This window comes from Mustela putorius, unplaced genomic scaffold, assembly GCF_011764305.1.
Source record: "Mustela putorius furo isolate JIRA1106 unplaced genomic scaffold, ASM1176430v1.1 tig00003869_pilon_pilon_pilon, whole genome shotgun sequence".
NCBI lineage: Eukaryota > Metazoa > Chordata > Mammalia > Carnivora > Mustelidae > Mustela > Mustela putorius.
Genome location: NW_025422021.1, coordinates 8917447 through 8945195, shown reverse-complemented (window position 1 = coordinate 8945195; position 27749 = coordinate 8917447). Strand labels below are relative to the sequence as shown.

General features: G+C 46.0%; 1 protein-coding gene across 7 annotated transcripts in view; it reads left to right on the top strand.

Moving 5' to 3' along the window:
- The window catches only part of RAPGEF4 (Rap guanine nucleotide exchange factor 4), a 291090-nt gene that overhangs the window by 250515 nt on the left and 12826 nt on the right, over positions 1-27749 (top strand). For all 7 annotated transcript variants that reach the window (XM_013052073.2, XM_004744082.3, XM_004744081.3 and 4 more), the window contains 12 exons: positions 4223-4373; positions 6500-6588; positions 7330-7360; positions 7567-7645; positions 8798-8944; positions 10719-10816; positions 16460-16585; positions 16998-17176; positions 20270-20360; positions 23966-24016; positions 25042-25129; positions 25540-25604. In XM_013052073.2, the coding sequence (XP_012907527.1) occupies positions 4223-4373; positions 6500-6588; positions 7330-7360; positions 7567-7645; positions 8798-8944; positions 10719-10816; positions 16460-16585; positions 16998-17176; positions 20270-20360; positions 23966-24016; positions 25042-25129; positions 25540-25604 (1195 nt within the window). The remainder of the gene's footprint in view (positions 1-4222; positions 4374-6499; positions 6589-7329; positions 7361-7566; positions 7646-8797; positions 8945-10718; positions 10817-16459; positions 16586-16997; positions 17177-20269; positions 20361-23965; positions 24017-25041; positions 25130-25539; positions 25605-27749) is intronic.

Below are 27749 nucleotides of genomic sequence, written 5' to 3'. Positions count from 1 at the left end.
TTTTCCTTTCCTTCTCCTAATGTCCTCCATGTTATTCCTTACGCTCCACAAGTAAGTGAAACCATATGATAATTGACTCTCTCTGCTTGACTTATTTCATTCAGCATAATCTCGTCCAGTCCCATCCATGTTGATACAAAAGTGGGGTATTCATCCTTTCTGGTGGAGGCATAATACTCCATAGTGTATATGGACCGTATCTTTTTTATCCATTTGTCCATTGAAAGGCATCTTGGTTCTTTCCACAGTTCGGCAACTGTGGCCATTGCTGCTATAAACATTGAGGTGCATATGGCCCTTCTTTTCACTTCATCTGTATCTTTGGGGTAAATACCCAGTAGTGCAACTGCAGGGTCACAGGGTAGCTCTATTTTTAATTTCTTAAGGAAACTCCATACTGTTTTCCAAAGTGGCTGCACCAACCCACATTCCCAACAGTGTAGAGGGTTCCCCTTTCTCCACATTCTAACACTTGTTATTTCCTGTCTTGTTTCTTACAGACTTCTATCTAACACTTTATTTCTCTGTGTCTTTTTCACCATAAATTCAAGCAGTCATATTGCTTCTTTCCTGAACCCAACCGTCATGATATCAGGAGTCATGGCCCTGCTTAATATATGTATGTCCTTATCATTTGACAAAATCACAGGATTGTGATGTAATTTATTTTCTCTGCTAACTGCACTTAACATAGACACTAGCCAAGTATATATTTCATATAGTGTGGTTAAAAGTATCTTATGTTGGGGGGGAAAGTATCTTATGTATGTGGTTTCCATGGATCATCCTTTCTAAATGGTTGCTTGTCCTGGGGAAGAGCCAGGTTTGTATTCCCATGAGACTTTCTCCATCAAGTGGTTAATGGGTTGTTCTGGTTCTAGCCAAAGAAGGTAATGGTTTCTATGACCTTCCTGTTGTGTTTGAATTTATGAACAAACTATATTTGAAATGTTACTCTTTTTAGGTTTAATTGTTTTACATCATATTGAGACAAGGGACCTGGTGGGATGTTATTTCCCACCCCTAGCCCCCAGCTGCTGTCTGAAGGGAATATAGTCTTTTCCCCTCTCTCCATCATTTTTGTAAATGTTAAATAAAATCTAAAAATAAATCACATAAATCTTCTAAAACCTGGGGAAAGTGTTATGGGAATCAACAGAAGCCCCAACACATCCTCTATAACCATTTCAGGTATCATCAATTACATAAAGTCTTCTCTGTGTCCCTTGAGAATCTGATTCAACAGACTGTTCTGGAATGGAACAATCTGTTGCCTGTGGAGGGGCAGAATGCTTGAGCATATGCCTGGATTCAGCTTATAAAAGTACTATCACTACCACCTCCAGTAACATCTGTAAAGGGAAAGGGAGACTATATGAAACAACTCAGTGCTTCCTTTTATTTTTCCAGAGGCAAAAACACTTAACTTTCTTGAGAAAAGAAACCAAGCCTTATTCTAATCCCTGTGGATTTGGCCATTGCTGGATCCCAGGGACCTGTGGAGCTATTCATTAAGAGCAGAGGACACTCAACTCTGGTTTAGGTATTCATCAGCTCTGGGAAACTTAGAGCTTAGGCAAAGGAAAAGAAAGAAAGAAAGAAAGAAAGAAAGAAAGAAAGAAAGAAAGAAAGGAAGGAAGGAAGGAAGGAAGGAAGGAAGAAAGAAGAAAGAAGGAAAGAAATCTCTTTCTCATCAGGATTTTTGCTTCCCAGATGCAATCATTCTCAATAATTTCATGAACCCAAGCACTAACATCCAGTCACTGTTGGGGAATGGGGGTGATGACAATGGAGAGGGCCCTGTCTGGATTTATCAACCCTCCATTTATTTGCTGAACAACCTTGGGCAGATCCCTTCTCTCAGTTTCATCTGTAAGTATTTAGAGAGAGTGTTACATGATCATGTCAGCACATGGAGCACATTTATTATAAACTATAAAGCTCCATGCAGGTTTAGAGTGTTACCATGTTAATCCTTCCAATCATGTGTTCTTTCATTGTAGAAAAAAGACAGATTCCCCCGGAGGAAAGAAGTCAAGACAAAGTCCTGACCCACAGAGATAACGTAAATTTACTGTCCTGTCCTAAGGCCTTATAGATTAGCCTCACGTGTGCTCCTGGTAACACTGTACCCAAGTCACAAGTATTCACATTGTTTCCTGAGTCCAAGTCAGGATAACCTGGAGGGGCAGCTGGGTGGCTCAGTTGGTTAAGCCTCTGACTCTTGGTTTTGGCTCAGGTCATGATCTCAGATCTTGAGATCAAGTTCCATATCAGGCTCTGTGCTCAGTACGGAGTCTACTTAAGGTTCTTTCCCCTCCCTCTCCCACCTCCTCTGCTGCTCCCACTGCTTGCTCTCTCTCTCTCTCTAAAGATAAATAAGTAAAATCTTAAAAAAAAAAAAAAAAAAAAAAAAGATAACCTGGAAAGTTAGCATTATATCTGCTTGATAGCAAATTTGATAGTTCAAACCACCTCAGCCTCGTGCAAGTAAGAAAGACTCAATCTCTCTCTCTCCCTCTCTCTGACTGACTCTAAGGTGAACCTGCACACATTTTTCATTCAGTCAAGAATAACTTACTTGGTGCCCACCACATGCCAGATTGTGTTGCTAGCCCTTCCCCCTCAAAATAGTGATAAAATGTTGTGCCTACACTGCAGTTCTTTGGAAAGAAAAACTGAGTTATGTGTGCTAGAAGCAAGAGGCCTAAGGGTTAATCAGAAAAGAAATAATTTTCACATAAAGTGATCTTTCTTCCCTTTTTTTTTTATGGTAAGCTCAGAGAGAATTGTAGTAATACAGGTTGAGCAATTTTCTTTTTTATGAATCCCGTGCTCAATTTATGAAAGCCATTTTGCAACCCATTTACATGCAGTAAACCTTTGCTTTAAGGTTCTGTCATTTACCTTGATCATGATTATTTATAGTCCCTTTAGAAAAGGCCCTTTACAGGTTTAGCTCTCAAGTACATCACTGCCACTAGGCAGTTCTCTACTGAGCCTTTGAGGTCATGGTCATAAGCTAAGGCACAGCCAGTCTTGCAGCCAGCTCTGAGGACAGAGAGGGCTGTTGTGTAATTAGAACTAGTTGGAATTAGGAGTTTTGGTCAAAACCAACTCCATACTCTCATCGTGTGATCCTGGCCATTTGTGCACCTTTACTATCAGTTTGCTCACTGGTAGGAAGGGAAGAATGCTTTGTCACAAGACTCTAAAGTAGAATTTAACTAAGGTACGCTACTGCAAGATACAGGGTTAGTTATAAAGAGGAAAGTGTTCCATGAACTAATTGTCAGCACTATGATCTATTATAAAATCAGTGAAAAACAAATGCTATGCCTCTTCTAAAATCTTTCTTGATCACATACTCTATTCTCTCTAATGTGACACACACACAAATGTAAACGGAGAGCAGAAGCCTTTACCTGATACATCGGAAGACACTCAATTAAGTATTTATTGTCTTGATGGATAAATATAATTGCCAGCTGAAAGTCACTGTGCTGGGCATAGTACAGAATACAAGGCAAGTAATTTATCATCCCTAGGCCTCCAGGAGCTTATCGTTTTGTTAAGATGTCTAGCCGTTAAGTGCACAAAAAGCCAGTATGAGACAGAAGAAGGAGTTACAGTGTGTCGAAGTCCCTCCCCATATGCATACAGCAGGAAACTTTGCTCTTCTGAACACTAGGCGAGCCAGGCTTCCTCCAGCCCCATGCACTCTTGCTGTCCAGCAGAACGTAGATGCCCACCTGGAAGGGTTTCGCTGAAATGCATACAATGAAGTGGTTCTATGGAAATAGGTGCAGAATCGTGGGAACCAAAAAGGGCGGGCAAGGCCCCACAAGAGAAGCAACAGCAGGAAGCACTGTGTCCCCTAGAAGTGAAGGGCCAGGCGGAGGGCTGGCAGGGGGTGTGCTGGGAGCTGGAGCGAGGCGCAGTGGGAACCCTTGTCAACACGCAAGGCCAATTGGGGCTGTGAAAGTCGGACTCCTGGGACCAACGCCCTGTCAGGGTCAGCAGACACAAAGAGGGCTCCCTAGGCACTGGGTCCAGAGTCTTTCTGTGGGTGGCGCTTTTCTTGAGGGCCTGAGGAGAGAATCCTATCAGCCCAAGAGGCTGGCTTTCTGAACCTGGGATCGATCGTTCTCGGCTTTTGCAAGCCGCTCAGTGGCGTGAGTGTGAATGTCTCGACCAAGTGTCTTCCTTGATTCCGTGGCACTTACCACGCGCAGCCCTCACAAGGTACGGAGCAGGAGAAAATGGATTACACCCTCAACAACAAGAGGCGTGTCATCCGCCTGGTGCTGCAGTGGGCCGCTGTGTATGGAGACGTCCTACAAGAGGATGACGTGGCCGTGGCTTTCCTCGAGGTACGTGGAGGCCTCCCTTCCAAGAATACATCTTTGTCCCACTGTAGCAGGACTCGCCAGAAGCACGGGGCTTCCCGTAGAGGCTGGGATTGCAAATTCTGGTCTCTGTTAATATGTTCATCAGAAAGGTACTATGAGGGGCGCCTGGGTGGCTCAGTGGGTTGGGCCTCTGCCTTCGGCTCAGGTCATGATCCCAGGGTCCTGGGATGGAGCCCCGCATCGGGCTCTCTGCTCAGCGGGGAGCCTGTTTCCTCCTCTCTCTCTGCCTGCCTCTCTGCCTACTTGTGATCTCTCTCTGTCAAATAAATAAATAAAATCTAAAAAAAAAAAAGAAAGAAAGAAAGGTACTGTGAGAGGAGTAGAGAGCAGCATCAGCTGCTGTCCTGCCCTTTTAGTCCAATAATGCAGCCTTGTCGTGTATTTTCACTTGCTCCCTTTCCCTTTGCATTTTTTTTCTGTGATCCTAATCATGGGGTACCCGTCATGTTGTAGGCTACTTTTTCCACTTTATATAAGGATTTTTTTCGATGTTCATGCAGTCTTTCTAGTAAAAATTCGTAATGACCTTTGAGTAGCTCTGCCACAGATATGCTTGTTTTTCATCATGTTGAATATTTACATCATTTTGTGTAAGTAGGTCTGTGTTTGGTCACATTCCAAGAAGTGGGATAGTTAGATCCAACAGTACCTCTTTTTGAGTGGAGTGAAACCGATAATTTTATTGAGGACTTTCTAGGACCACGAGGTAGTTCCAGAGGGACGGGATTTATGTCATAAACACTATTTTAAGCTGAACTTCCCTTTTCCTTCCCATGGCTCCAGCCCCACATTGCAGCATGGGCCCTGGCATTGAGCCCTGAATGCCTCGCTCTATCCTCTGAAACTTAGATGAGGATCTTCGATGCAGGCAAAAGGCAATGTGGCTTCTATTTCTAACCTTATCAGTCTGTGTGTTCAAGACTGAATTATCAAAAAAAAAAAAAATTATCCTTTCCCCTCTTGAAGCATATAATTTGGCAGGCAGAGAGATGGGGAAGGGAGGAAGGCATCTGTGAGTGACCCTCAAGGCTGCGGAATGAAGTATTTTGAAAATATAAAGGAATAACAGTAGCTTGGGTCATACGTTGACTCCTGGCCACTACCAGTTGAAGAAAGGACTGTCTTGCAGAGGAAGCAGAGTGGGGTAAGTTGGCAACACCACAGCTGTCATATTCCGCTGTGGAGGCCACTGCTCCTGAGCAAAGCAGGCCCAGCTGCTGCTGCCTGGTGGTCAGGATCAGTCCCAGGGTGTCCATAAATTGTTCCTGAGTTGATCACACACCCAGCATGCATCAGTTCCGGTCCTGAAGACCACACCTGCCTTTTGCCACCAAAAACTAACCACACATATGGGGGAAAAGTAAATAAATAACAAATGCTAAAATAGTTATTCAGAATAAATGTTAAAATTTCCCTGAAAAAAATCTGAGGTGAAAAAGTGCTCTGACAGTGTAAGCTCTGAAGTGGCCCATTCTGAAACATCTTGTGACATTGCCTTTCATATAAATACCCTAGAAACAATTCATCTGCAATTTAAACAAATTTTTTTTGAGTTTTTGCACTGTGGTGAAATATATCAAACAGGGCGCCTGGGTGGCTCAGTGGGTTAAGCCGCTGCCTTCGGCTCAGGTCATGATCTCAGGGTCCTGGGATCGAGTCCCGCATCGGGCTCTCTGCTCAGCAGGGAGCCTGCTTCCTCCTCTCTCTCTCTGCCTGCCTCTCTGCCTACTTGTGATCTCTCTCTGTCAAATAAATAAATAAAATCTTTAAAAAAAAAAAAAGAAATATATCAAACATAAAATTTGCCACATTGACCATCCTTGAGGGTACAATTCAGTGGTATTAATTAATTCACAATGTTATGGCACCATCAAGACCATCCATTTCCAAAACCCTTTCTCACTTGCAGTTCTGAATTTAGACATATGGTAACATTTTTTTTTGCCTTTTTTGGTCTCCAGGCCATGCAACCACGGTCTAGAGATGCTAGTCAAGCAGATGACATAGGGACATATCTTTGTTGCTCTTGACAGAATCGTGTACCTTGGCAATTCCCATTAAAAGCCTGTGACCTTTGCCAATTACAGGAGTTTTATGTGTCTGTGTCAGATGATGCCCGGATGATTGCCGCCCTCAAGGACCAACTCCCCGAGTTGGAGAAAATTGTCAAGCAAATGTAAGGAAGGGCCTGGCTTGGGGTGTGTTTTCACCAAGTAAGTGTCTGCATCTCCGTCAAAACATCTTCCAAAATGTCCTTCGCCCCACTCCCCCCTCACCGGAAGGTGAAAGCTTGGTTTTTCAGCAGCCACGTGGTGTTTCAGTTTGAGTGGACCGGAGCCTCAGGCTTGGGTGGTGGGAGAAGACCAGGTGAAGAGGGGAGGTTCTGCTCCGCTCCTTCTGTGGCAGACGGCTGCCAAGAGAAAGCGTGGGACAAGGTGGAGGTCCTACTGTTGGGCATCTCACACAGTAAACTCGGGTTCCTTTGGTTTAAGGCAGTGAATCCAGTAATAGAATAGTGACATTTAAAGAAAGATGAAGGTGAATTACTTATATGAAAATTCACTTTCTGCCACCAAGGTTGTTGCTGGTGAATGTTTGCTTCCCCTCTGCAAAAACATGGAAGGTTTCACAAGCTATACTTTGAGCCTTCAATAAATACCGGAGAGAATGTGTGCAACTAGAAAGATCTTAAAAGCTAGAAATCTTGGCTTTCAACATCAGTTCTGCCAGGGGTCTGCCTGGGATGTGAGCCCATCTCTTCGTGTGTCCTCTGTGCTTGGTCCCTTGGTCTCAGTATGAGGGTTGCTCAAGGACTGCTGTCATTTCGTTCTGTAATTTAAAAGTTCTATGCAAATGAAGCAATTCAAAATAACAGTACCGACGGTGTCAATTAATATGCTTTCTCTGTTTCTCGTAGTTCAGAAGATGCAAAGGCTCCACAAAAGAAGGTACGTGCCCACAATTAGGACTCTCTAATTGTACCCTGTTAAGTAGCAGTTCTCCGGAAGTATCACAGTGCAGTAACTGAAAGTGATGTGTTTATAAATACAAAATACGTTTTCTCATGTCTTGACTCTGCTTCTCAAGTGTGTCTCCTCTGAGCTGCAAACGTGTACCGGTCACTCTCCCCTTACCGCTGTGGTTATTTTTACAGCACAAAGTTCTTTTGCAACAGTTCAACACAGGCGATGAGAGAGCCCAAAAGCGCCAGCCTATCCGCGGCTCGGATGAAGGTGAGAATTCTCTTCTAACTCAGAATCGTGTAGATTACTCAAAGTCCCTAAAATCTCTCCCCTGGGAACCCTCGGACTCTCTTAGCACCCCAAATGGTTCGGCGGAAGGTGCCCTTTTGCATTTCAGTTATTAATCCTCTTGAACTCTGGGCCTGGAGTGGAGGTGCTTGTCCACACTTCCTGGATTCTGCCTCTGTTCCCGGAAGGAAGGGAAGAGTATCTCAGGAAGTAGTGGTCAAGGCTGCCCACCTCCGGGAAGAGCTGGCAGGCAGATGGCTGGCACTTTGCGATGCTGTGCAGGGCAGAGATAGGGTCATCTGCAGAGCAGGACTCCAGCCCAGAGAGGGCAGTCTGGCCCCGAGCCCAGTATTGTTGGCATCCACGAGGGAGGTGCACATGCTGACAATGACCATTTGGTTGCTTAAGCTTTGTCTCAGGAATCGCAACCAAAATAGAATGAATGATCATGACAAAACTCTCATCTTAAATCACAACTGAGTCCTGTCATTCAGGAGCCCACAAATTACAGGAGCCGAAATTGCTTCCAGGGTTTACGTTCAGAGGTGAGCCTTGAGGTGCCATGTTTGGGTTTGCTGAGCTCGACATTGCCTGAGCTCTGTGGCCCAGCCAGCCCCAAAGTACGGGAACCCGTGAACAAGTGTGTGGGAAAGTCAGTGTGTGTTCATGCCCCGGGCAGAAGCGCTCCTGTTTGCAGAGCTGTTAGCATTAGTTCCCCACCCCTCACTCCCTTCCCCCTGCCCCCACGCCCCCACCCTCCTGCCCCAGCCAGACAGCAGCAATCTAGCAATCTGCCTACTGCACAGCACTTCCTGGATTATGAAAAAGAAACTCTCAGGCAACGGCAGACCCGGCAGACAGGCCTAGATATCCTTCCTTTGTTCCATGTCTTCTCTGTGGCTTGTCCTCAAGCATGTGCTATGGTTCTTGGAACTGGAGGCAGCAGCCACGTACATGTGTTCCTCTCCTTAGACCAAGGTGAAGGCCAGGAGTTTCGGAAGTAGATGAGCTGACAATCCTGAGAGCGATGAGATGGTGCAAATTTGGGATGTTAGCCAAACATTCCCCCTTGCTGATGGTTTTCCTAAGAACTCCCAGGACAGATTTACCATATTGTTCCTGCCTTCCCAACAGTTCTGTTTAAAGTCTACTGCCTGGACCACACCTACACAACCATTCGGGTGCCAGTGGCCGCCTCGGTGAAGGAAGTCATCAGCGCAGTTGCCGACAAACTGGGCTCCGGCGAAGGCCTGATCATCGTCAAGATGAGCTCTGGAGGAGGTAACAGCCTCAATGAGCACCTTGGGTTTCCACAGAATGGAATATCCCATCCAAACAGAGAGCCTGCCAGGAGTTAGCGTGGCCCTTCCTCGCAGGACCTGAGGGACTGGTGCTGTGTGTGTGCCCATAAATAACAAAATAATATGGTTAGAAGTGGGCTGGGTAAGTATCCAATATGCCCTATTTTGGAGTTATCCACTGTAAAGCAGGAGGTAAAGCGACCGACGGCAGCTGGAGCTGAGGACTCTGGGGTGGGTGTTGGCTTGGAGTTATTCCTATATAAACCCTAAACAAAAAGCTGAAGGTCTTGGAGTTCTGAGACATGGGGACCCTAAGAGGGCATCTGGCTTGACAGGCTCCAAGACATAGGTTCCCAAAAGTCTGAAGTTGGAGGTGATCGTAGGCTGGTTCTTTCCAGCTGATGATGGTTTCCCTCCTTAACCCGTAGAGAGGGCAAGAGGCCAACTCATCAAATAAAATGAGGACGATTTTTCCCCATGGGACCACTTAATTGCCGTGTGCGTTCTTGAAATGTCATGTATTCATTTGCCATATATATTTACTGGCCAAGTTAGTGTGACTGAGACGGAAGGGATGTGTTGGGTGCAGCCATGTCCCCAAGCTGTTGCTAGGCGGGCACGGAGGTAGACAGTAAGTGGACAATTACAATCCATGCTGGCTAGAGGTTTGGAATGGTCGGCCTGTGTTGCACTGAGAGCCCAAAGAAGAAACGGTAAAGCTAATTTATCCGGAAATGATTTAGTAGCCACTGGAGGGTCCTTGCTTCAGGATCGGGTAAACCATTTTTTTGCCACGTTTGAAGGCAAATGGTTCTCCTGATGCAGGATTTTTAAATGTATCAAGGATTCCCAAGATCTCCTCTCCCAGTCTCGTAGGACCCAGGATGCCTGCCTTCGCCAGGCCCTATGGCACAGTCTTTCCGCGGCTGTCCCGCACCCCTCCTTCCCCTCCTTTGGGCTGTGACGCAAATGTCTTGTCTACCTGAGGCCACCTCCTCCCTTTCTTTGATTCCCCTTCTAAAATTGTATCCACTCTCCCTTACGTATACTTTCTAGCTTCTGTCCCTGCTGGCTTTTCTCCCCGTGGCGGCTTACTCTCTGATCTGTCTTGTTCACCGTCTGTGTCCCTCGCTGTGATACAAGCAAGCTCTTATGACTGGGATTTTTTTCTTTTTTCCTGTGTTGTTCCCTTCTGTATCTTCAATGCCTGGAGCAGTGTCCAGCATGTAGTAAATGCTAAATAAATATTTGTTGAATGAATTAATTTTCAAAATATAGGAGGCTTAATCTAGGCCAGGCCATTGCCCTCCAAACTCGGGAACCCATGAAAAAATACTAATGAATTTTACTTCTAAAGTCATCTGGGATCTCAGAAACCCCCTAAGTTTTCTAGAAGGGATCTTTCCGTCTCCAAAGCGCTGGGCATTATTGCCATCTGGAAACATAATTTGTTATATAAATAGTAAGTGCGGTTTTTGAAGATAATTACAGCTGTAGTGCCGAACTGGGTGAATTGACCCGCGGGTACTTCCATTCCTGCTTTGTGGTCATTTTCTGATGGCATCCTGAGTGTCCTGTGCCTGCGTGAATGCTGGGTCTTTCCTATTCAGTGGGTCCCTTCAGTCCTGTGTTTTATGCAGTCGCTCTGCGTGTTCCGGTAATTCACCGAGCCGGCAATTTGTTGGTGTGATTAGGGCAGTGCAGCAAATCTCAGATGCATTTAATAGGCAATCTCATGCTTTTTATGTTCACAGAAAAGGTGGTGCTCAAACCTAATGATGTTTCAGTATTTACGACGCTCACCATTAATGGACGCCTATTTGCTTGCCCGCGAGAGCAATTCGATTCACTGGTAGGTGTGGATGGCCTCCTCGGAGCCGTGTCTGCAATCAGAAAAACTTGTCTGCAGCTTAATTTCGCAGTTACGTTGAACTGAGTTGCTAAAAAACTCCTGAATGCTCCTTGGCTGTTTCTTTTTCTGTGCTACGTGAGGTAAGCCTCAGGTGTTCATTTGATATGCTCAGACCTTTAGATTTTCTTTTGTGGAAATGAACCAAAGTAGCCCCACTATCGGGGCACAATTCAGTTTTTAGACCCCCTTATAGTAAATAACCTCCTAGAAGTCCCCCCAGTTTAGATAGTAATATTTAAAATCTGAATGCTGAAACCAGGAGAGGGAAAAAAAGAAACTTTTAAGACCAGACCTTGCGATCCATCACGTCCTCCGTGGGCTGTAGAAGGGCGTTAGGGCAAAGCCACTCTCGGTTCTCCCTGAAAGCGCTCTGACTTGTGTAGGAAGTACCGGAGACCAGCAATTTCTTCGCTATGTCCCCCAAGCCTTTTCCCCAGGCTGCACAGAACTCTCTTCAAGCAGAGGATTAATCGGCCCATGCTCACTGCTGAGTAGCCTTCATCTGTTATGGAGACGGTAGGGTTCATTTCTGTTTATCCTCCAAAATTTAGACATGTTGGTGAGGAGCTCTCACACTATCTTGGAAATGCTGCAGGGCCAGCGCAGAGGAGAGGGAAGCAGTTTTTTCCATCTCGGGACACACGGGGCTGATTTTACTAAGAGAAGTGCAACAAGAGTGAGAGGTAAACAGCATCACATTCCAGGGCAGAGTTCAGCCACGTGAGTGCTGCGTAAATGCATTCATGTGTCATCACATCAGACATTAGAAGTAAATAAAGATTTCTCTCCTCTCGAGAACGTTCTAAAATTTTTCTTAAGATTGTATTTATTTTTTGAGGGAGAGAGTGAGCAAGATAGAGAGAGGACACAGGCAGGGGAAGTGGCAGGCAGAGGCAGAGAGAGAAGCAGACTCCCTGCTGAGCAGGGACCCTGATGTGAGGCTCGATCCCAGGACCCTGGGATCATGACTTGAGCCAAAGGCAGACACTTAACTGACTGACCCCCCAGGAGCCCCCCAGGAGCTAGGTGGATTGTTGCCACGTCTTGTATCCCGGTGGAGGGGAGCTTAGCAAATGTGGCTTCGTTCTCTGACTGTCCTCATCCATCACAGCCCACGAGCGCCCTGCTGGCCTCCTCCACAGCTGCTAGAAGAGACGTCTGCACACGGACCTTTCATTTGTATTTTCAGTCACCTACATTCACTGCTTTCTAAAAGATCACTATTTCCCAGCACTGAGGGATTGGGCAGGGGGGGAGGGGGGAATGTCCTACGTGAGGCGTGCTGCCCTCTCGTGGAAATGAACACCATCAGAAACCAGGTGAGCAGTGGGCCTGCCACATTTGCGGCGCGATGTGTTTGTCCCACGGCCTTCGGCCTGTCTTGCCAGCCGGTTCTTGGCCACAGCAACAGATGACCTGGCTTGTGGATGGGGTGTGCAGACCGTTTCCAGCTCCTTGTCAGGCAGACACTAACTTCTGAGGCCTCTGTTTCTCCGCACCTTGTCCTGCAGCCTTGCGAATGCGAGTCCTTGCCAGCCTTCCATGTTAAGGCCCAAGTAGTTGAAAGGCGTTTACTTTGCCGCAAGTCCTGGGGAATGTGAGCTTGTAAACTTCCTCCACGTGGTGCCCTGCCATTCGCTGGCCAGCGGCTTACATCAATCGTACTAAGGAGTGGTTGAACCCCACCTGCCTCACCAAACTGGAGACGTGGAGCCTTTTCCAGCTTTCTAAAGATCTCCCTGAGGACAGTCTTTCTAGGAAGAATGGCACACAGGATGACTGTGCAGTACAGAATGTTGGCCAAACCCTTGGATCTATCAACACATACTTATGAAGTGTCTGCTTTGTACTCAGTGCTCTGCTGCCTTCTGTGTGACTCTCGACCAGTCGTCCCAGAGGCTCTGTCCTTGCGATGGTTACGGTGACATTAGGGAGATGAGACTAAAACAGCCTGGAACAGAACACATTGTAGGGCTACGCTGTGTTGTCTAGAAATAACGGAGTGCCAGCGACTTACTCTCTGCCCATTGTATTTGAGCATAAATGTTAGTGCAGAGCAAATTAATTGTAATAAAATCCCACTGTACTGTAATTTGATTGTACTCTTACCCACCCGCTAGTTCCTTAGAATTTTGTTTAGGGCTTGGGATCTCATCCAGGCATTGTGGATGGTTCTGGCTCTGGGATGGTCTTGAAGACGAGTCCTCACTGTGCCTCCAGGAACCCACAGTGTAGTGAGGGACTCCAGGGTGTAAGAAGGCAGGGTGACAAAGGCCACCACAGAGCCAGGCACGGGGTGGGGGAGAGAGGGATGCTGGGGTGGCAGCTGACTTCAGCCATCTCTTTGTCACTGACGATCTGTGTATCCTTTTTATGTCTTGGGTTCTTGACTTGGAAATTGGGAGGGTAACGATGCTGTTCTTCCTGAGGGAAAGTACATGGGAGTTCTATGCCTCTGGGCAGGCAGTTCTGCCTGTTGTGCCTCATATGATGGGAAAGGGCCCCAGGACTATTTAGGAGAAAATGGAGCAAGGGGGTGCTTCCTGGGGGCCCCCGTGTCAGCACATATATTCCCCACTTCAGATGGAAGAACAACTTCGGCCACGCAAATCGCCTCTTCAGTGCTGCATGGAGGGAAGAGGCCAGCCTGCCCTTTGTCAAGGAGGGAGAATGCTTTGGTCAACCCTGCCCACTCGGAAAAAAAAAAAAAGAGAGAGAGAGATTCTATGACTTTCAAAAGGGATGCAGGAACGATAGACCACCATCCATGACTGAAAGAATTTTACTTCTTTCTTTCTTTTTTTATTTTTTTTAAGATTTTATTTATTTATTTGACAGGGAGAGATCACAAGCAGGCAGAGAGGCAGGCAGAGAGAGAGGAGGAAGCAGGCTCCCTGCTGAGCAAAGAGCCCGATGTGGGGCTCGATCCCAGGACTCTGAGATCATGACCTGAGCTGAAGGCAGTGGCTTAACCCACTGAGCCACCCAGGCGCCCCTTACTTATTTCTTAATATTGGCATCTTCCCTGTAGTTGCTTGGTTTATCCCCTCCATGAAAAGCTGTAAGGCCTCAAGGAAAAGAGATGGGAGCTGGGTGGCTCAGTCATTAAGCGTCTGCCTTCGGCTCAGGTTGTGATCCTGGGGTCCTGGGATCAAGCCCCACATGGGGCTCCCTGCTTGGCAAGACGCCTGCTTCTCCCTCTCCTACTCCCCCTACTTGTGTTCCCTCTTGCTGTGTCTCTCTCTGTCAATAAATAAATAAAATCTTTAAAAGAGAGAGAGAGATGGGAGCTGGGGAGCCTGCGGAGGAAGAGACCTAAAGGGCAGTTGCATGGAACAGAGGGCTGTGCACACAGCAGGAGCTGCAAGAGGGAGCGGAGAACATGGAGAGCCTGAGCCTGACAGGGTGTCCTCAGACCCAGCGTTTAAAAGTGTCCCCTTACTTCAGGGGCGCCTGGGTGGTTCAGGCAGTTGAGCGTCTGACTCTTGATTTTTGTCTCAGGTCATGCTCGGTCAGTGGTGGGATCGAGCCCCACCTTGGGTTCCTCACTCAGCACAGAATTTGCTTATCCCTCTCCCTCTGCTTCTCACTTCATGCTCTCTCTCTCTCTCTCTCAAATAAATAAGTAAAATCTTTTTTAAAGACTGTCCCCCACTTTCTACCTAAGACTCACCCTGCTTGGAACCATTCTCCTTGCTTGTTTCCATAAGCTTCTTACCCATAGCTTCAGGCCAGTTCCCTAAGTTTCCAAACTTTGGAATTAACATTTTTCTTCCCTATTGTCTGTGCCCTGCGTAGAGCAAATCAGGAACAACTGAGCTTAGCTCCCATGTCCAGACATCACTTGCATCATACTTTCCTGTGCATTTGCATCACCGCAGCACTTGTGGGGAGGGAACTCTTTTGGAAGGGGTTGGGAGTGGGGACCTCCTCTGTGCCAGGCACTCTGCTTATGATACAGGGACATTCTTCCCAGTCCATCCTGTTAAGAAGCCTGCATATCCGGTACTGCGACACCAAGTTTCCTGAGCTGGAAACAGACATGCAAGAAACTAGGGAATCGATCCCAGTCTGCGTAGCTAGAGTGGGGTTTGCATTTAGTCTGTTGCCCTCGAACACTGCTCTGTTGCAAAACCCCAGCTCTTTGTCTGGCACTCACAGACTTTCTAAAGCTGTCTGGGCTGTCTTTTTGGTTCCCCAAGGCTCTCTGATCCTGACAAACAGGTCCACTGACAGTTTTCTAGCCTTCCTGCATCTGTACCCATCCTTTAGCAGACCAACCTGGGAGCTCAGGGGAAACCTTGCTGTTCTGACCCACCCAAGTTTGTCTGTTTAATCTTTTATAGCCTGGCTTCTTTCTCCAAGAACCTCTCCGACGTACATTCATCTGACATGCCCACTAACTCTCAAAAAGCCCGTCCAGTCTTCCCACACGTTTATCCGTGTATCTGGGCATTGGGTGTGTGTCGATGCGTCTGTCTGTCCTTCATAGCCACGCATGAATGCCAGCAGCTGACTGTCGATTAAGTGTCAAGAGGGACTCCCTGATCAGAGCTTACCTTCCCTTAGCCTGTAAACTCGCAGAGACCACCTACATCCTGAATGTGTCATTTCTCTCGTGCCCAGAACCCAGTGAGCATTTATGGAACATAATGGTTATGCGTGCGACTGCTGATAGTCATGCTGGTAGAACTTGCATAATATTGGTATTTCCAACTTAAATACCGAATATCCCAATGTGGCTAGCATGGTATTAGGGAAATCCTCTTTCAATTCATGTCCCTTTTGTAACTTTGGACATATATTACAGATCCACAAATGTCCGCATAGTATACGTAAGTTTCCAAGGCATACGAATCATTCATTTTACTAAGGGAAAGCAGTCTCCGTCATTTCTCATAAAATACAAATGAGATCGGTGAGTCAGGTAGAAAGTTTTGAATGAGAGCCTTCCAGAAAGTAGCAGAAGCCCTCACCCAGAACGCCATGACTTTGTGGCTATCATTTCTAGCTCAGCATCGCTCCAAGAGTGGAGGGATGGGCCAGCATGGGTCATGTCGGTACCCGGAGCCCTCTGTCCGCCAGTCAGCTCAGGCCATGTGTTCTACGAGCTGGATAAGCAGGAACGTCACTGCAGTCAACAGCCCCACCACAGTTAGTGGTGCTGTGGCCAGATGTCCAAAAGGGCCATCCTGGTACCTGTTCCAGAACAGCTAGTGGAAAATAGGAGGAAAACATCTCCAAGGACTTCTTATGCCTTTACCAGAGAAAAGAGACTGTTTCCAGGGATCTCCCAGGCCCCAGGGTAAGGGGGACCCCCATAGGTCACTCCTCACCAAAGCTTATTTACCACAGTCCACGTTTTTCAGTCAGTGGACTTGATGATAGTGATCACGATGACTCTAAGGGTGGCACTGAAGGAAGTGAGCATTAAGAATAAAGGTGTCTTTCTCCTCTGGGTGACACTGGAGAGGTCCTGAAAGCCCCTCCAGAATCCTTTACCCTCAAAACTCCTTGAAGCATTCAGCATGGAGTACTTCTCTGTCCTGAGAGTCTGATCTATTTTTGCCTTCTTATTCACAGACTCCCTTGCCAGAGCAGGAAGGCCCAACTGTTGGAACAGTGGGAACTTTTGAACTGATGAGCTCCAAAGATTTAGCGTACCAGATGACCATTTATGACTGGGAACTCTTCAACTGTGTGCACGAGGTAAGTGCTTGCTGAGAGCGAGAGGAGGTACCGTTGTGATTCTGGACAAAGGCTGCTATGCAGCCCGGCGGCAGACGTGGATGTATGCAGCAAGATGGACACCACACGATCGTTTATGGAAATACCGAGCTTATTAATAAAGCCTGTTACAAAGTTTTTGTGTCTTCAAGAAAAATCATAATGATTTAGAGTAGCCTTCCTGTGCATGTCAAGCCAACAGCCCCTCGTCAATGGTTCTATATTTAAGAAGACCACTGAAGCCCCCTCGCCCCGTAGTACATAGCTTGAATCCTGGCCAGTGATGGGACTCACATTTGCTGACCCCCGTCAGCTTGTCGTGACAAATAAAGAAGCCTCATTGGTGTTTTGATTGAGGAACAAAGAAATGAGATTGTTTTCTTTTCTTTTCTAGCTGGAGCTAATCTATCACACATTTGGAAGGCATAATTTTAAAAAGACCACAGCAAACTTGGATTTGTTCCTGAGGAGATTTAATGAAATTCAGTTTTGGGTTGTCACTGAGATTTGCCTTTGTTCCCAGCCCAGCAAGCGTGTTCAGCTCTTAAAAAAATTTATTAAGATCGCAGCCCAGTAAGTATCATTAGCTTAGAAAGAAAAAAAATGTTTGAGCTGCATTTTCATTTTTTTCCTATTAGGGCTATATCTTTCAAAAAAAAAAAAAAAAAAGAAAGAAAGAAAGATATAGGATCTCCTTAGGCACAAGGAACAATGATGGGGGCTTTAGAATAACTGAACTCTGGTAAAAGGTTAATTTCATCAGGCTTTTGTCATACCGGACATCAGTATATAAATAAATTAATACCTCACAGCATGGATACCAGAGTCAGAATCATGACCTCTTTGCTTTGAACTGTCCTGGCTTTGTGCCTCCTCCATTTTAAAGAGACCTTCAGCAAAGTTCCGTCGTAGAAAACTTGTGTTGATGAGGCCTTTCGAGTAGCTGTCCCACAGGACACCTTCTCACCAGTAGAGGGCAGTGGAAACATGCAGGTACAGGAGCACATAAAACTCAGCCAGAATGAAATCAGTAAAATGCATAAATGCGAGCTAACCTGAGACATGAAAATCATCGACATCAGAAAAAGCAAGCAGCTTATAAATATTCTATTTAATAGCAGTTCATGGGAAACAATTTATTTACTGCAGGGGCCGGTTAGATTTCTCCCTGACATGAATTTAATCTTCTCCTGCTATTTAGATATGCCTGACAACCTCTGTTTACTTCCATGTTTTTGGTATCACCACAATGCTAAAAATAAAATGCTAAATGTGGCCCATGGCTGGGAGACTTCTTTCTAAATGCAGGGAGCTCTCGCACAGGAAGGTGGGGAGCACAAGTAACCCCAGCTAGCAATTTTCTTGGGTCAAACAGTTTAGATCCCATACAGAGTCTGATTTCCAGAGCTAAACAAAGAAGTAAACGCTGCCTGACATTTCATATGTATTAGCTTGCCAAATGCTTCAAATTATTTTGCCAAAAATTTGAGGGTTCAACAGGATATCCAAATTTTCAGATTCAAAGGCTGATATCTCTTCATTTGGAAAAGCTGCCTCTCTGAAGAAAGATTTAGTAAGATGTTGCTTACAAATTTCTGGATCAAAGGATAGCCACTTTGCCGAGGAGACTGAACAGCCTTGCAGGTGCCTTCGCGTACTGGCAAGGGGAGGATTACGGAAACTGTGACGATACGTGTTTTCCCGCTATGAAGAGCACATTCTCCCTTCGCCTTAGCCTGGCAGTGCCAAATGCAACAAGGAGAAGAAAATGGCAAACTGCACCCCAGTGTGGGGGATCAGCAAGCCTTCGGGGGCCTGATCCTGTTAGTTGACAGTGGCAGTGTGAGAGGCTTTCCATAACTTAGGAATTCTTTTTTAACGTTTATGCCTTTTTTATCTTTCTTCCTTCTGATTAGGGGAATGAGTAGGTAGCTTTGGCCTTTGGTATAAATTGGCTTATGTTATTCAACCTTTCCTAAGCTGGTGCTGTCCCACAGTGGAGCTGTGAGCATGGCCCTGCTGGAGAAGATTGTAGACTGTCCTAGAGCAAGGTCTACAAGAATGAGACTTTTAGAGAACTTCAGCAAATTCCATGTAAGCTCTTTGACCTGCCCAGAGCTTTATGAAGTCGGGGGGTTCAAGTACTATCATCTCCTTTCGCAGGGGAGACTTGGGCATGGGGACAGCTTGTGACTTACCTAGGGTGATGAGGTTAGTTGGGAACAGTAAACAGAGCAGTGACCAGAAAAGCAAGTCTGTATTCCTGCATGTGCTTTCAAGAGCACATGGCTAGGACATAGGCAAACACCATGCATATGATTATTCTCCCGGCCTTCAGCCCAGTGGCGGGGGTGGAGGGGGTTCCTCTGAAACTGCTTTCCGCCCCTGACCTGAGAGCCACTGCTCCCGCACAGCAAAGGCTTTGCTGACTTTTCCACCAGTGGTATAACACACCTGATAGCTTCTCTGAAAACGATTTTCCTCTTTCCACGCAGACCATTTAAGAACTACTCATTGCTTCCCCTACAAAGAGAACGCAGGCAGCAAAAGCAACAATTTAATTAGCCTTTCACAAAAATGTTCATCCAAACAGGATTTAATTATGATCCAGCTGACTTAGATAACCATATTGATTTGGGGTAAAGGATTTGCACTTGTTTCAAAATTAATTCTTTCCCCTTTTTGAGGAACTGGTATGTAGGAGCTGGGGAATTCCCTTCTTTTTTCTTTTCTTTCTTTTTTTTCCTTAAGTTAAATGAACTACCTGGGCTAAATATTGCCATTCTTTTTTTTTTTTTTTTTAAAGATTTTATTTATTTATTTGACAGAGAGAGATCATAAGTAGGCAGAGAGGCAGGCAGAGAGAGAGGAAGAAGCAGGCTCCCTGCTGAGCAGAGAGCCCGATGCGGGACTGGATCCCGGGAACTCGAGATCATGACCTGAGCCGAAGGCAGCGGCTTAACCCACTGAGCCATCCAGGTGCCCTAAATATTGCCATTCTAATAAGAATCTTTGATCTTGCTCCACAATAGTCTTATTCCCAAATATATATTCATAAAGGCTCACAGTTGCCAAAGTGCATAAAAGGATCAGCCTCGTTAACATCAGTAAAACAGAAAATAAGGTTACTTTTTGGTCAATTGTTTGGGTTCTTTGTCAGCTTCATAGGGATCATGACTTGTAAGCTGATATTTCTCAACAAATTAGAAGGCTTCGAATTGCAGGTTAGAAATTTCCACGGGGGCAGCAATTTGACTTCCTCTTTCCTTTCTCTGGGGAAGGAGGCCTCAGGCTCAAAGTCCGAAAGTCTTCAAGGACATTTTGCTTCCCTCTTACCTCATGCGATGTTTCCTTCCAGGTCCAACAAGGCTTTTAGGAAGCTCTGAGATCATCCTAAGGATCCCTAGGGAAGGGGTCTTTAAATTCCTTCTCAAAACCTGAACCTAGATGGCTGGAACCATCCCCTTTCTAAAATTACCGTAGGAAGCCAGATAACTGAACATGGTCACCCGAGTGGAACTTACCCAGTGCATTAAATCTATCATTGCCTGTTCTCCTAACGAGTCCTGACGATTATTAATGACTATCAGAAAATAGAACTCTAATTTTTTTTTAATCGCACTCGAAAGTGTCATTTTACTCAGCCATGTGCCTCTTGTGTTTCAGCTGTAAGGAGTACAAAAATCTGAATTCCTTTTTTGCCATCGTCATGGGACTAAGTAATGTTGCTGTGAGCCGCTTGGCACTCACGTGGGAGGTAAGCCTCAGCTGACATCCAGCTGTGACTTTTGCCTTAAGAATAAAAACACAGGCTCACCAGTGAGCTTTTTAAATAGAAATATCACTCACACTGGTATAACAATGGAAAAGGTGGGACCCTTTGAGGGAAGTGACCTGTCTCCTTTTTCCAGTTGCCTGAGAGTGTGAATTTCAAAAGGTATTGTCCTTTCGTGGAGAGGAAGGGAGATGCGGGGGTCTCAGCTTCTTGGTCTGTGCAAGGTAAATAATAATACATCTAGCTCCTGAGTAGAACATGAATCAACAACATTGCTGGGGTGATTTCAAAGGTTTTGCTCATGGATTCTGTTGTTTTCTGGAATGTCTGCTTATTGCCTTATCTGTAATTAAGAGAGGACAGAAGATCCATTTTTATCCAAGTAGTCATTTTGCTCTGGGGAAAATTAGCCAGAAGGCCAACTGTTTGGCCCTGCTGAGTACTAAGTATCTCTTAACCGCCTGGCCGACCTCTCTGTGTGTGCAGGCACAACAGCTGGCTAATATTCAGGTTGCGGCAAAAGTTCCACAGGTGTGTTGTGAACCTCTGGAGGAAATACCATTAGTGGTTTGACGACAGTTGGGTATTTGTGCTAAACATCTTCGTTTTTCATCAGTTAAGGTACTCAAAATGTGCCTGACCCCTTACGTGTGGTATATAGTTGAAGAAATACTAATCTCTCATAGAACATACACACAAAAATAGACTCTTACTAAAAATAAAAAAGTATGTGTAAGTGGGACACAAAAAGAGGTCAAGGAGTAGATAACAGAGATTTCATCTGCGAGGGTGCTTTAAAGAGGCACCAAAGGCAGCTGTTTGCATCTCTAAATATTTTCCTCAAAACATTTCCTTCCCCATTTGCCTCTTGAAACTGTTTTCTTTCCCTGTCCCTCCTAAATGTTTCCATTGTTTATAGGACAGGTCCTCACAAGTTCCTCTGTCTTGGGTTTCTCTTAAAATTCCAGGCTGATGCGGCACACAGCAGCTCATCCCCTGAATATAGGAATGAGGGAATTGCTGAGGCCTGCGTGCCACGCAGCTGGTATCATCGTCCAGCGGGGAGAGGGATGCAGTTAGGGCTGCCACGAGGTTGAGGCGAGGAAGCCACACAGCAGGCTCCCCTGTCTTGAAGTCCAAAGCTCCTGGAATCTCTGGAAACCTAGGGTCCCCGTGCAGGCAGTCTGCCTTCCCCAGCCTGTTTCCAGCTTCTGATGCGTCCACTGAGTCCATAGGATTTGGTGGGGAGGATCTCTTCCAGGGGTCCTGGGGAGCCCCAGAGCAGGTAGCGCATAAAACAGCAGCCGGACGTTCAGGCCACAGAATGAGGGGGGCACTCTCTGAGTCTCTTGTCTTGGTCTAAAGAGAAACACTAGAGGCTGCTCAGGGGGGTGGGAGGGTGTGAGCTGCCGAAGGAGAGAGAAGGACTGAATGGGCCCGTCCTTTGTTTTCCTGGGGAGGTGAAGGAGCCCAGCGGTCTGAGAGCTGCTGTTCTCATCCTTGCATGTTGCTGAAAGAGAAGATGAACGCAGGCTCACTTATAAGTCTCTGTTCTTTAAGGTGAAAGGTAATTACATCATCCTGTAGGAAGCACGTTCATCCGTCAGCATTTCTGATCTGAGTTTCTCTACCCATACTTGCCGAGAGCCTCCCACGCTGCCCATATGGCTCCGGTGGAGAGCAGGAGGGCCCGGACACGAGCAGGGTGAGAGACCAGCCTGACCTCCCAGGAACACGCGGGAATCTGTCAGTGAACCGAACGGAGGGAAAGTGAACCGCATGACAAAGGGAATGGTTCAGCATGGGAGGGAAAGACCAATCAGACATCAAGCAAATGGGAGTAAAATCCTGGAGCGGTTTCTCGCCCTTGGCAGTGCGCCCTCGGCAGGGCAGGGTAATTCCTCACTGTGGGGCTGTCCTGTGTAACTGAGGCTGCTCAGCGGCCTCCCCAGCCTCCACCTACTATGTTAGTAGCTCCTCTCACTCTGCTCCACCCCAGTTGCGACAATTAAAAAAAATGTCTGCAGACATCACCAAATGTCCCCCAGTGGATGTCGGTGAGGGGTGCAAAACTGACCCCAGTTGAGAACCATCACTCTGGAAGCACAGGGTGTACATAGATTGTAGTGTTAAGACCCACAAGATATGTATTACCGTATGCCATCCGGTCTTTGACCCAAAAGTCAACTAAGTAAAGGAAGACGGGTAGAGCGACATATCTAACCCAAAACGTAATCCACTTGTAGTTTTTCTAAAGTAGTCTATGTCCATGGCAAGTTACCACCTAAAGAGGTGATTTGGATACCACGTGTGGAATGAGATCCTTGCATCCCTAATGCCCATCCTGCCTCTCATCCCGTTGGACATTCCCTCTGAGTGAGCTATCAGCTTCTCCCAAAACCTAACTCGAAAAGAGATACTAGGAAAATGGGCTTGGAAGATATGTGGGAGACTCGTCCTAGAAACAAAATAAGATTTTTTACAGATGCTTGAATGGGAATAGGACAAACTCATTCAGCCATGAGAGAGACAGAAGGGAGAGGAGCTCTTTTGTGAGTGCAGAGGCCTCACGGGTCAGTCCGTTGTTGCCAGTAGACTTACGTGTGGGAAGCAGAGCTGAGCAGGGAACTTCCGAGCCCTAGAACTCAGTCAGGGATGCCATGGTCTCTGGAGCAAGGACACATCACGCTGCTCTACCTTAGTGTGGCCTGTCAGAAGAGAATAGTTCAAGGTCTCAAAGATCCCAGGACCCAAGCAAAGAGAGAACCAATAGACAGAAAGATGGCTTGATAATGGCCGATGGGCTATGTGGGTACAGCCAGTGGCACTGAAGCAGGAACCACGGCGGGAGAGCCATCTGTGCTCCTATGACAGCAGGGCAGAGAAGTCTCGTGAGGAGACGCTCGTGTGGAAAAGCATAGCACGTGTGAGAGAGGCATAGAAAGGAGGCAGGAGATGTGAGTTCCACGTTGGACTGTCATCTGCTGTGTGACTTCGGGCATGTCGCTTAAATTATGAGACCTAATTTCTTCCATCTAGGAAACATGGGTTTAATCTATTCAAATAAGTGTTTAGGGAGTAGTGACTACATCCCTGACACCCATCCAGGCACTGGTGTTATAACAATAAACACAACTGGCGAAAATTTCTGTTCTCATGTAGTTTACATTGCAAGGGAAGAGGAGGATTGAATGGGTAGTTTCTAAAACATTTAATCCTACTATTCTCTGGCCTAAACTCCTAATTACGGGAATCAAAGAGTTTAAATGGTAGGAGGAGGTAATCCCAAATCACTTGTGGTCTGAGAATGCAGTCCTCTGTATGAATAATTAGAAAACATCATAAAAACACAAAGACCAAAAAGCATCTGTCATTGCTTTTGTTTCAGTGAGGTTAAGTGTGTTAAAAGGTAAGTTCTTTATGTTCCAGATGATGTCCAAATGATAAGCCAGATTACAGCCTAGGCTGTTTTAGAGATGTTTGATTAAGAGCTGGAGGAATACGTTATCCCTAGAAATGGTAACACATGGTACTTATCTAGATATCGAATCTGACATATGAGTGTGGCATTTTCGTGTCATTAACAGAAACTGCCAAGCAAGTTCAAGAAGTTCTATGCAGAGTTTGAAAGTTTAATGGTAAGTGACAGTGGCTCCTTGATTCTGTTCACTGTCTGTGTTAATCCAATTTCTGATTAGGTGAATTGAAGTTCTCATTTCAGAAATTTTACCTGTCCTTGTATGACTTTAAGAAGTTTATGATCCCGTTTTAGTGCTGCTAAAACAAGCATGTCTGACTAATGAATGGTACCCGCAGGAGTCAGCTTAAAGAGGACTTATGTCCCACATAAGGTCAATTTGTGTAACTAAGAAAAGCAGTATAATAGGATCCTTTCCACCTAGAAAAGGTGGGCTCTGAGTTGGAAGCTGCATTTTCCTTGCCTTGCCAAAATTATTGTTCCCCATTGGCTGGGAGGTGTTTGCAGACAGAAAAGGAGTGAGTGGGAGCTGGTAGGAGTGAAGGAATGGTTTCAGGGAGGGAACAGGGGGCTGGCAGGGAAAGAACCCAGAGAAGTCCATGAAGGAAGGAGGCAGTGCTGGGGGTGGGTGGGTGGGGTCCCAGGAAGGGTCCCAGGAAGGAGGCGGTGCTTCCAGAGAGGGGTTCCCAGAAAGGAGGCAGTTCTTGGGGGGGGGGGGTCCTAAGCTGGAGGCAGTGCTTGTTGGGGGGGGGGGCGGTTCCAGGAAGGAGGCGGTGCTTTGGTGAGAGTAGGTGGGTCCCAGGAAGGAGGCTATGCTTCAGGAGTGGGGGGCTCCCAGGAAGGAGGTGGTGCTTTGGTAGGGGTGGGGGGTGTTCCAGGATGGAGGCATGCTTCTGGAGGGGGATTTGGTGGAGGGGGTGTTATTTTACATAGGTTGTGTTTGCTCACAAAGGGACTCTTCCCTCAATCCCTGCAGGCAAATCTCCCTCTCAGGCAAAAACGCAAATAATTTTCATGTCAGAAGGGAAATTGTTTTAAAACAAAAATCAATTTAACTACATCTATAGCTACAACTTCGTTGAAAACTATCTGCTTGGGGCAAAACAAGTCTAGGTGTGTTAGAAGTTAGAGGGGCTGGCATATGTGTCATTAGTCATTAACCAGCATCTCTCTGTTTCTCCTAAGGATCCTTCTAGAAACCACAGGGCCTACAGGCTGACTGTAGCTAAGCTGGAGCCCCCTCTCATCCCCTTCATGCCTTTGCTCATTAAAGGTAATCCTAAGGGAACACACAGGTCAAACCAGGGAGGGGTACATGAGGAAGAACATGGACAAGAACCGGATCAGACCAAGCTCTTCAGAAAGAATGGTCCCATCCTTCCCCCCTTCCTCACCTCCTCTGCCCCTTGACTTTTTGGAAAGGCTTGCGAACATTATTGGAGGAGCAGGGATCTAAGATTTGGAAACACTTGATAGTGAAATCATGGGTTAGTTTGGAAATTTTACTAATCTCAGGTAAAGTGCTTTCAAAAGTTAAACACGCAACATAAAAGGAACGATTATCAGCTTTTTCCAACTGCAGTGTTATGCAAATCTTCCAGCATAATCTAATGGTGCTATTGTGGTTTCTTGGTATGACATATTTCTGTTAGTGATTAGAATGTGACTTTTATTTTTGTGCAGATATGACATTTACTCATGAGGGGAACAAGACGTTCATTGACAATCTAGTAAACTTTGAAAAAATGGTACGTACGGTATTATAACCTTATCTGCAATGTTTTATTTTTTTTTTAAATCAATCTGCATTTGCCCTAATGAAGGAAATAATTTCCATATACGCTGCCGTGTTAAAAAGGTAGTTACACATAAAGGAGCTTTGAAAGATTTGGTTCCAATTGGCTGCCTATTTTAGTCTGTCGATTCTCTTTTGTCAAACTGAATGGCGTTTGTGCTGCAGCTCCCAGCAGCCACTAGCTTCTGTGCCGTGTGCTTGGTCCTGGGCTGCCTGTTGCTAAAATGTACGAATGTTCCATGTTGTTATTTTGTTGTAAGATTCCTAGAACTAGACTTCCCCAGGATGCCTTTGAGTTATCTGCTGAGCACGTAGGTAAAAGGCAATGCCACAGCAGATCCTTCTTAAGGAGTAGTCATTGAAATGTATAAATAAATAAAATTTGCCCAAGTTCAGAGAAGGAACTTGAGAGTCTTCATAACAAAGACCACTTTTTGAAAAAGAAAAACAAAAACAACAACACAGATGTGGAACTGGCGTGTATCTTCGGTAGTTTGCAGCTCCGCTCAGCCAGAAAAAGCCGTCATCTGGCAAGAGTTGCCTTGCCGTTCATTTTCTTATCTTCTGTGAGGCAATAAAGCAGGTCATGCCAAAACCTATCTTTAGCTACATAGTGCATGTTCATGGAATGCTCCATTGTCTTCTAAATCCTCTGGCTGCGGCCTGGATGGCTGGGGTGTTACAGTGTGATCTCTTGCGTCGGTAAGCATCTGCCCAGGGTTACACTTTGCAGTGGGGAGTATGGGCTCTGCAGGAAAAGCTCAACCCTGGAGAGTTAGGGAGACAGGATGCTCAGTTCTCAGCTTCGTTCCTTTGTAGCGATCTCTTAACTTCTCTTGGGTCCATTTACCCAAGAGTAGATAGGGGTCCTGCCTGCTCCTTCTGTGTCTGGAGATTGTTGATGGGTCCAGATTCCTTTAAGCCATATATAGTGCTACAGAAGTCTCCTCAGAAAAAGGTTCTTCTGGTTTCTTGAAATTCAGCTGGTATACTCGTTCCAGGAGAGCTGGAAACCTCCGGCAGTGATCTGTAAGGATTATACCATCCAGCTTTGGGAACGAGCTTAATGCAAGCGCAGCCTGGTGAAGAAGTCCAACAATTGTCAGGGAATTGAATTTCCATGCCTTAAGCTTATTAGGAAAGAGCATAGGAGTCCACACTCCTCAAAGATGCCCTGTGCTAGAGGGCAAGTATTTCCCCAGCAGTGTACCCATCCAAGGGCAGAATATGAGCATCTCTAATACTGTCAGTTTAATAAATCTTTGATCAAAGTAAAAAAAATATTCTTTGCTCACTTATTAGTATGGAGAATTAAACATATTTCCCTGATGTCTCAAAATCTGTTTTCCAGAAATGAAAGATTTAGCAAATAGGTAAAGAACCTTCCAGATCACGTATACAGAAATGCAGACGAAGGGATAGCTAAGGCAACTATTTGACTATAAAATATACGTGTGCACAGAGGCGTAGAAGGCAGGGTTTCTTAAAGAGTTGACTGAGCTTTAGAACTTTTGATCATTAAAGTGAACAGAACAGGACAAACAAGAATAGCAAAAATACCTGTCAAGGAGAATGAAAGTTGTTTCTTCTAAGCTCTTAGATCTTGGTGTCGCCTCCATAACCTTCAAAGGAAGAGTCTTATCCCCTCTCCCATTTCTCCTCTCCATGTCCACAGCAGTGGGCTCTTACACGCCTTGCCAGGAGGAGAGACCCGGCTCCTCACACCCATCTCTCAGAGATACTCCACTTTAGCTTAAAAGCACCTGAACCGGGGGTGCCTGAGTGGCTCAGTGGGTTAAAGCCTCTGCCTTCAGCTCAGGTCATGATCCGAGGGTCCTGGGATGGAGCCCCGCATCAGGGTCTCTGCTCAGCAGGGAGCCTGCTTCCTCCTCTCTCTCTGCTCCCCTCTCTGCCTGCTTATGATCTGTTAAATAAATAAAATCTTCAAAAAAAAAAAAAAAAAAAAAGCACCTGAACCCCCGAGCTAGCAGTTGGGCTGTGATAGCAGGAACCTGAATTAACAGACTGACACAAGTGAAGTGTGTTTCTTTCTCTTGTGAATGTCTGAGCAAGTGGTGTGTCTCACGAAGGGGTCAAG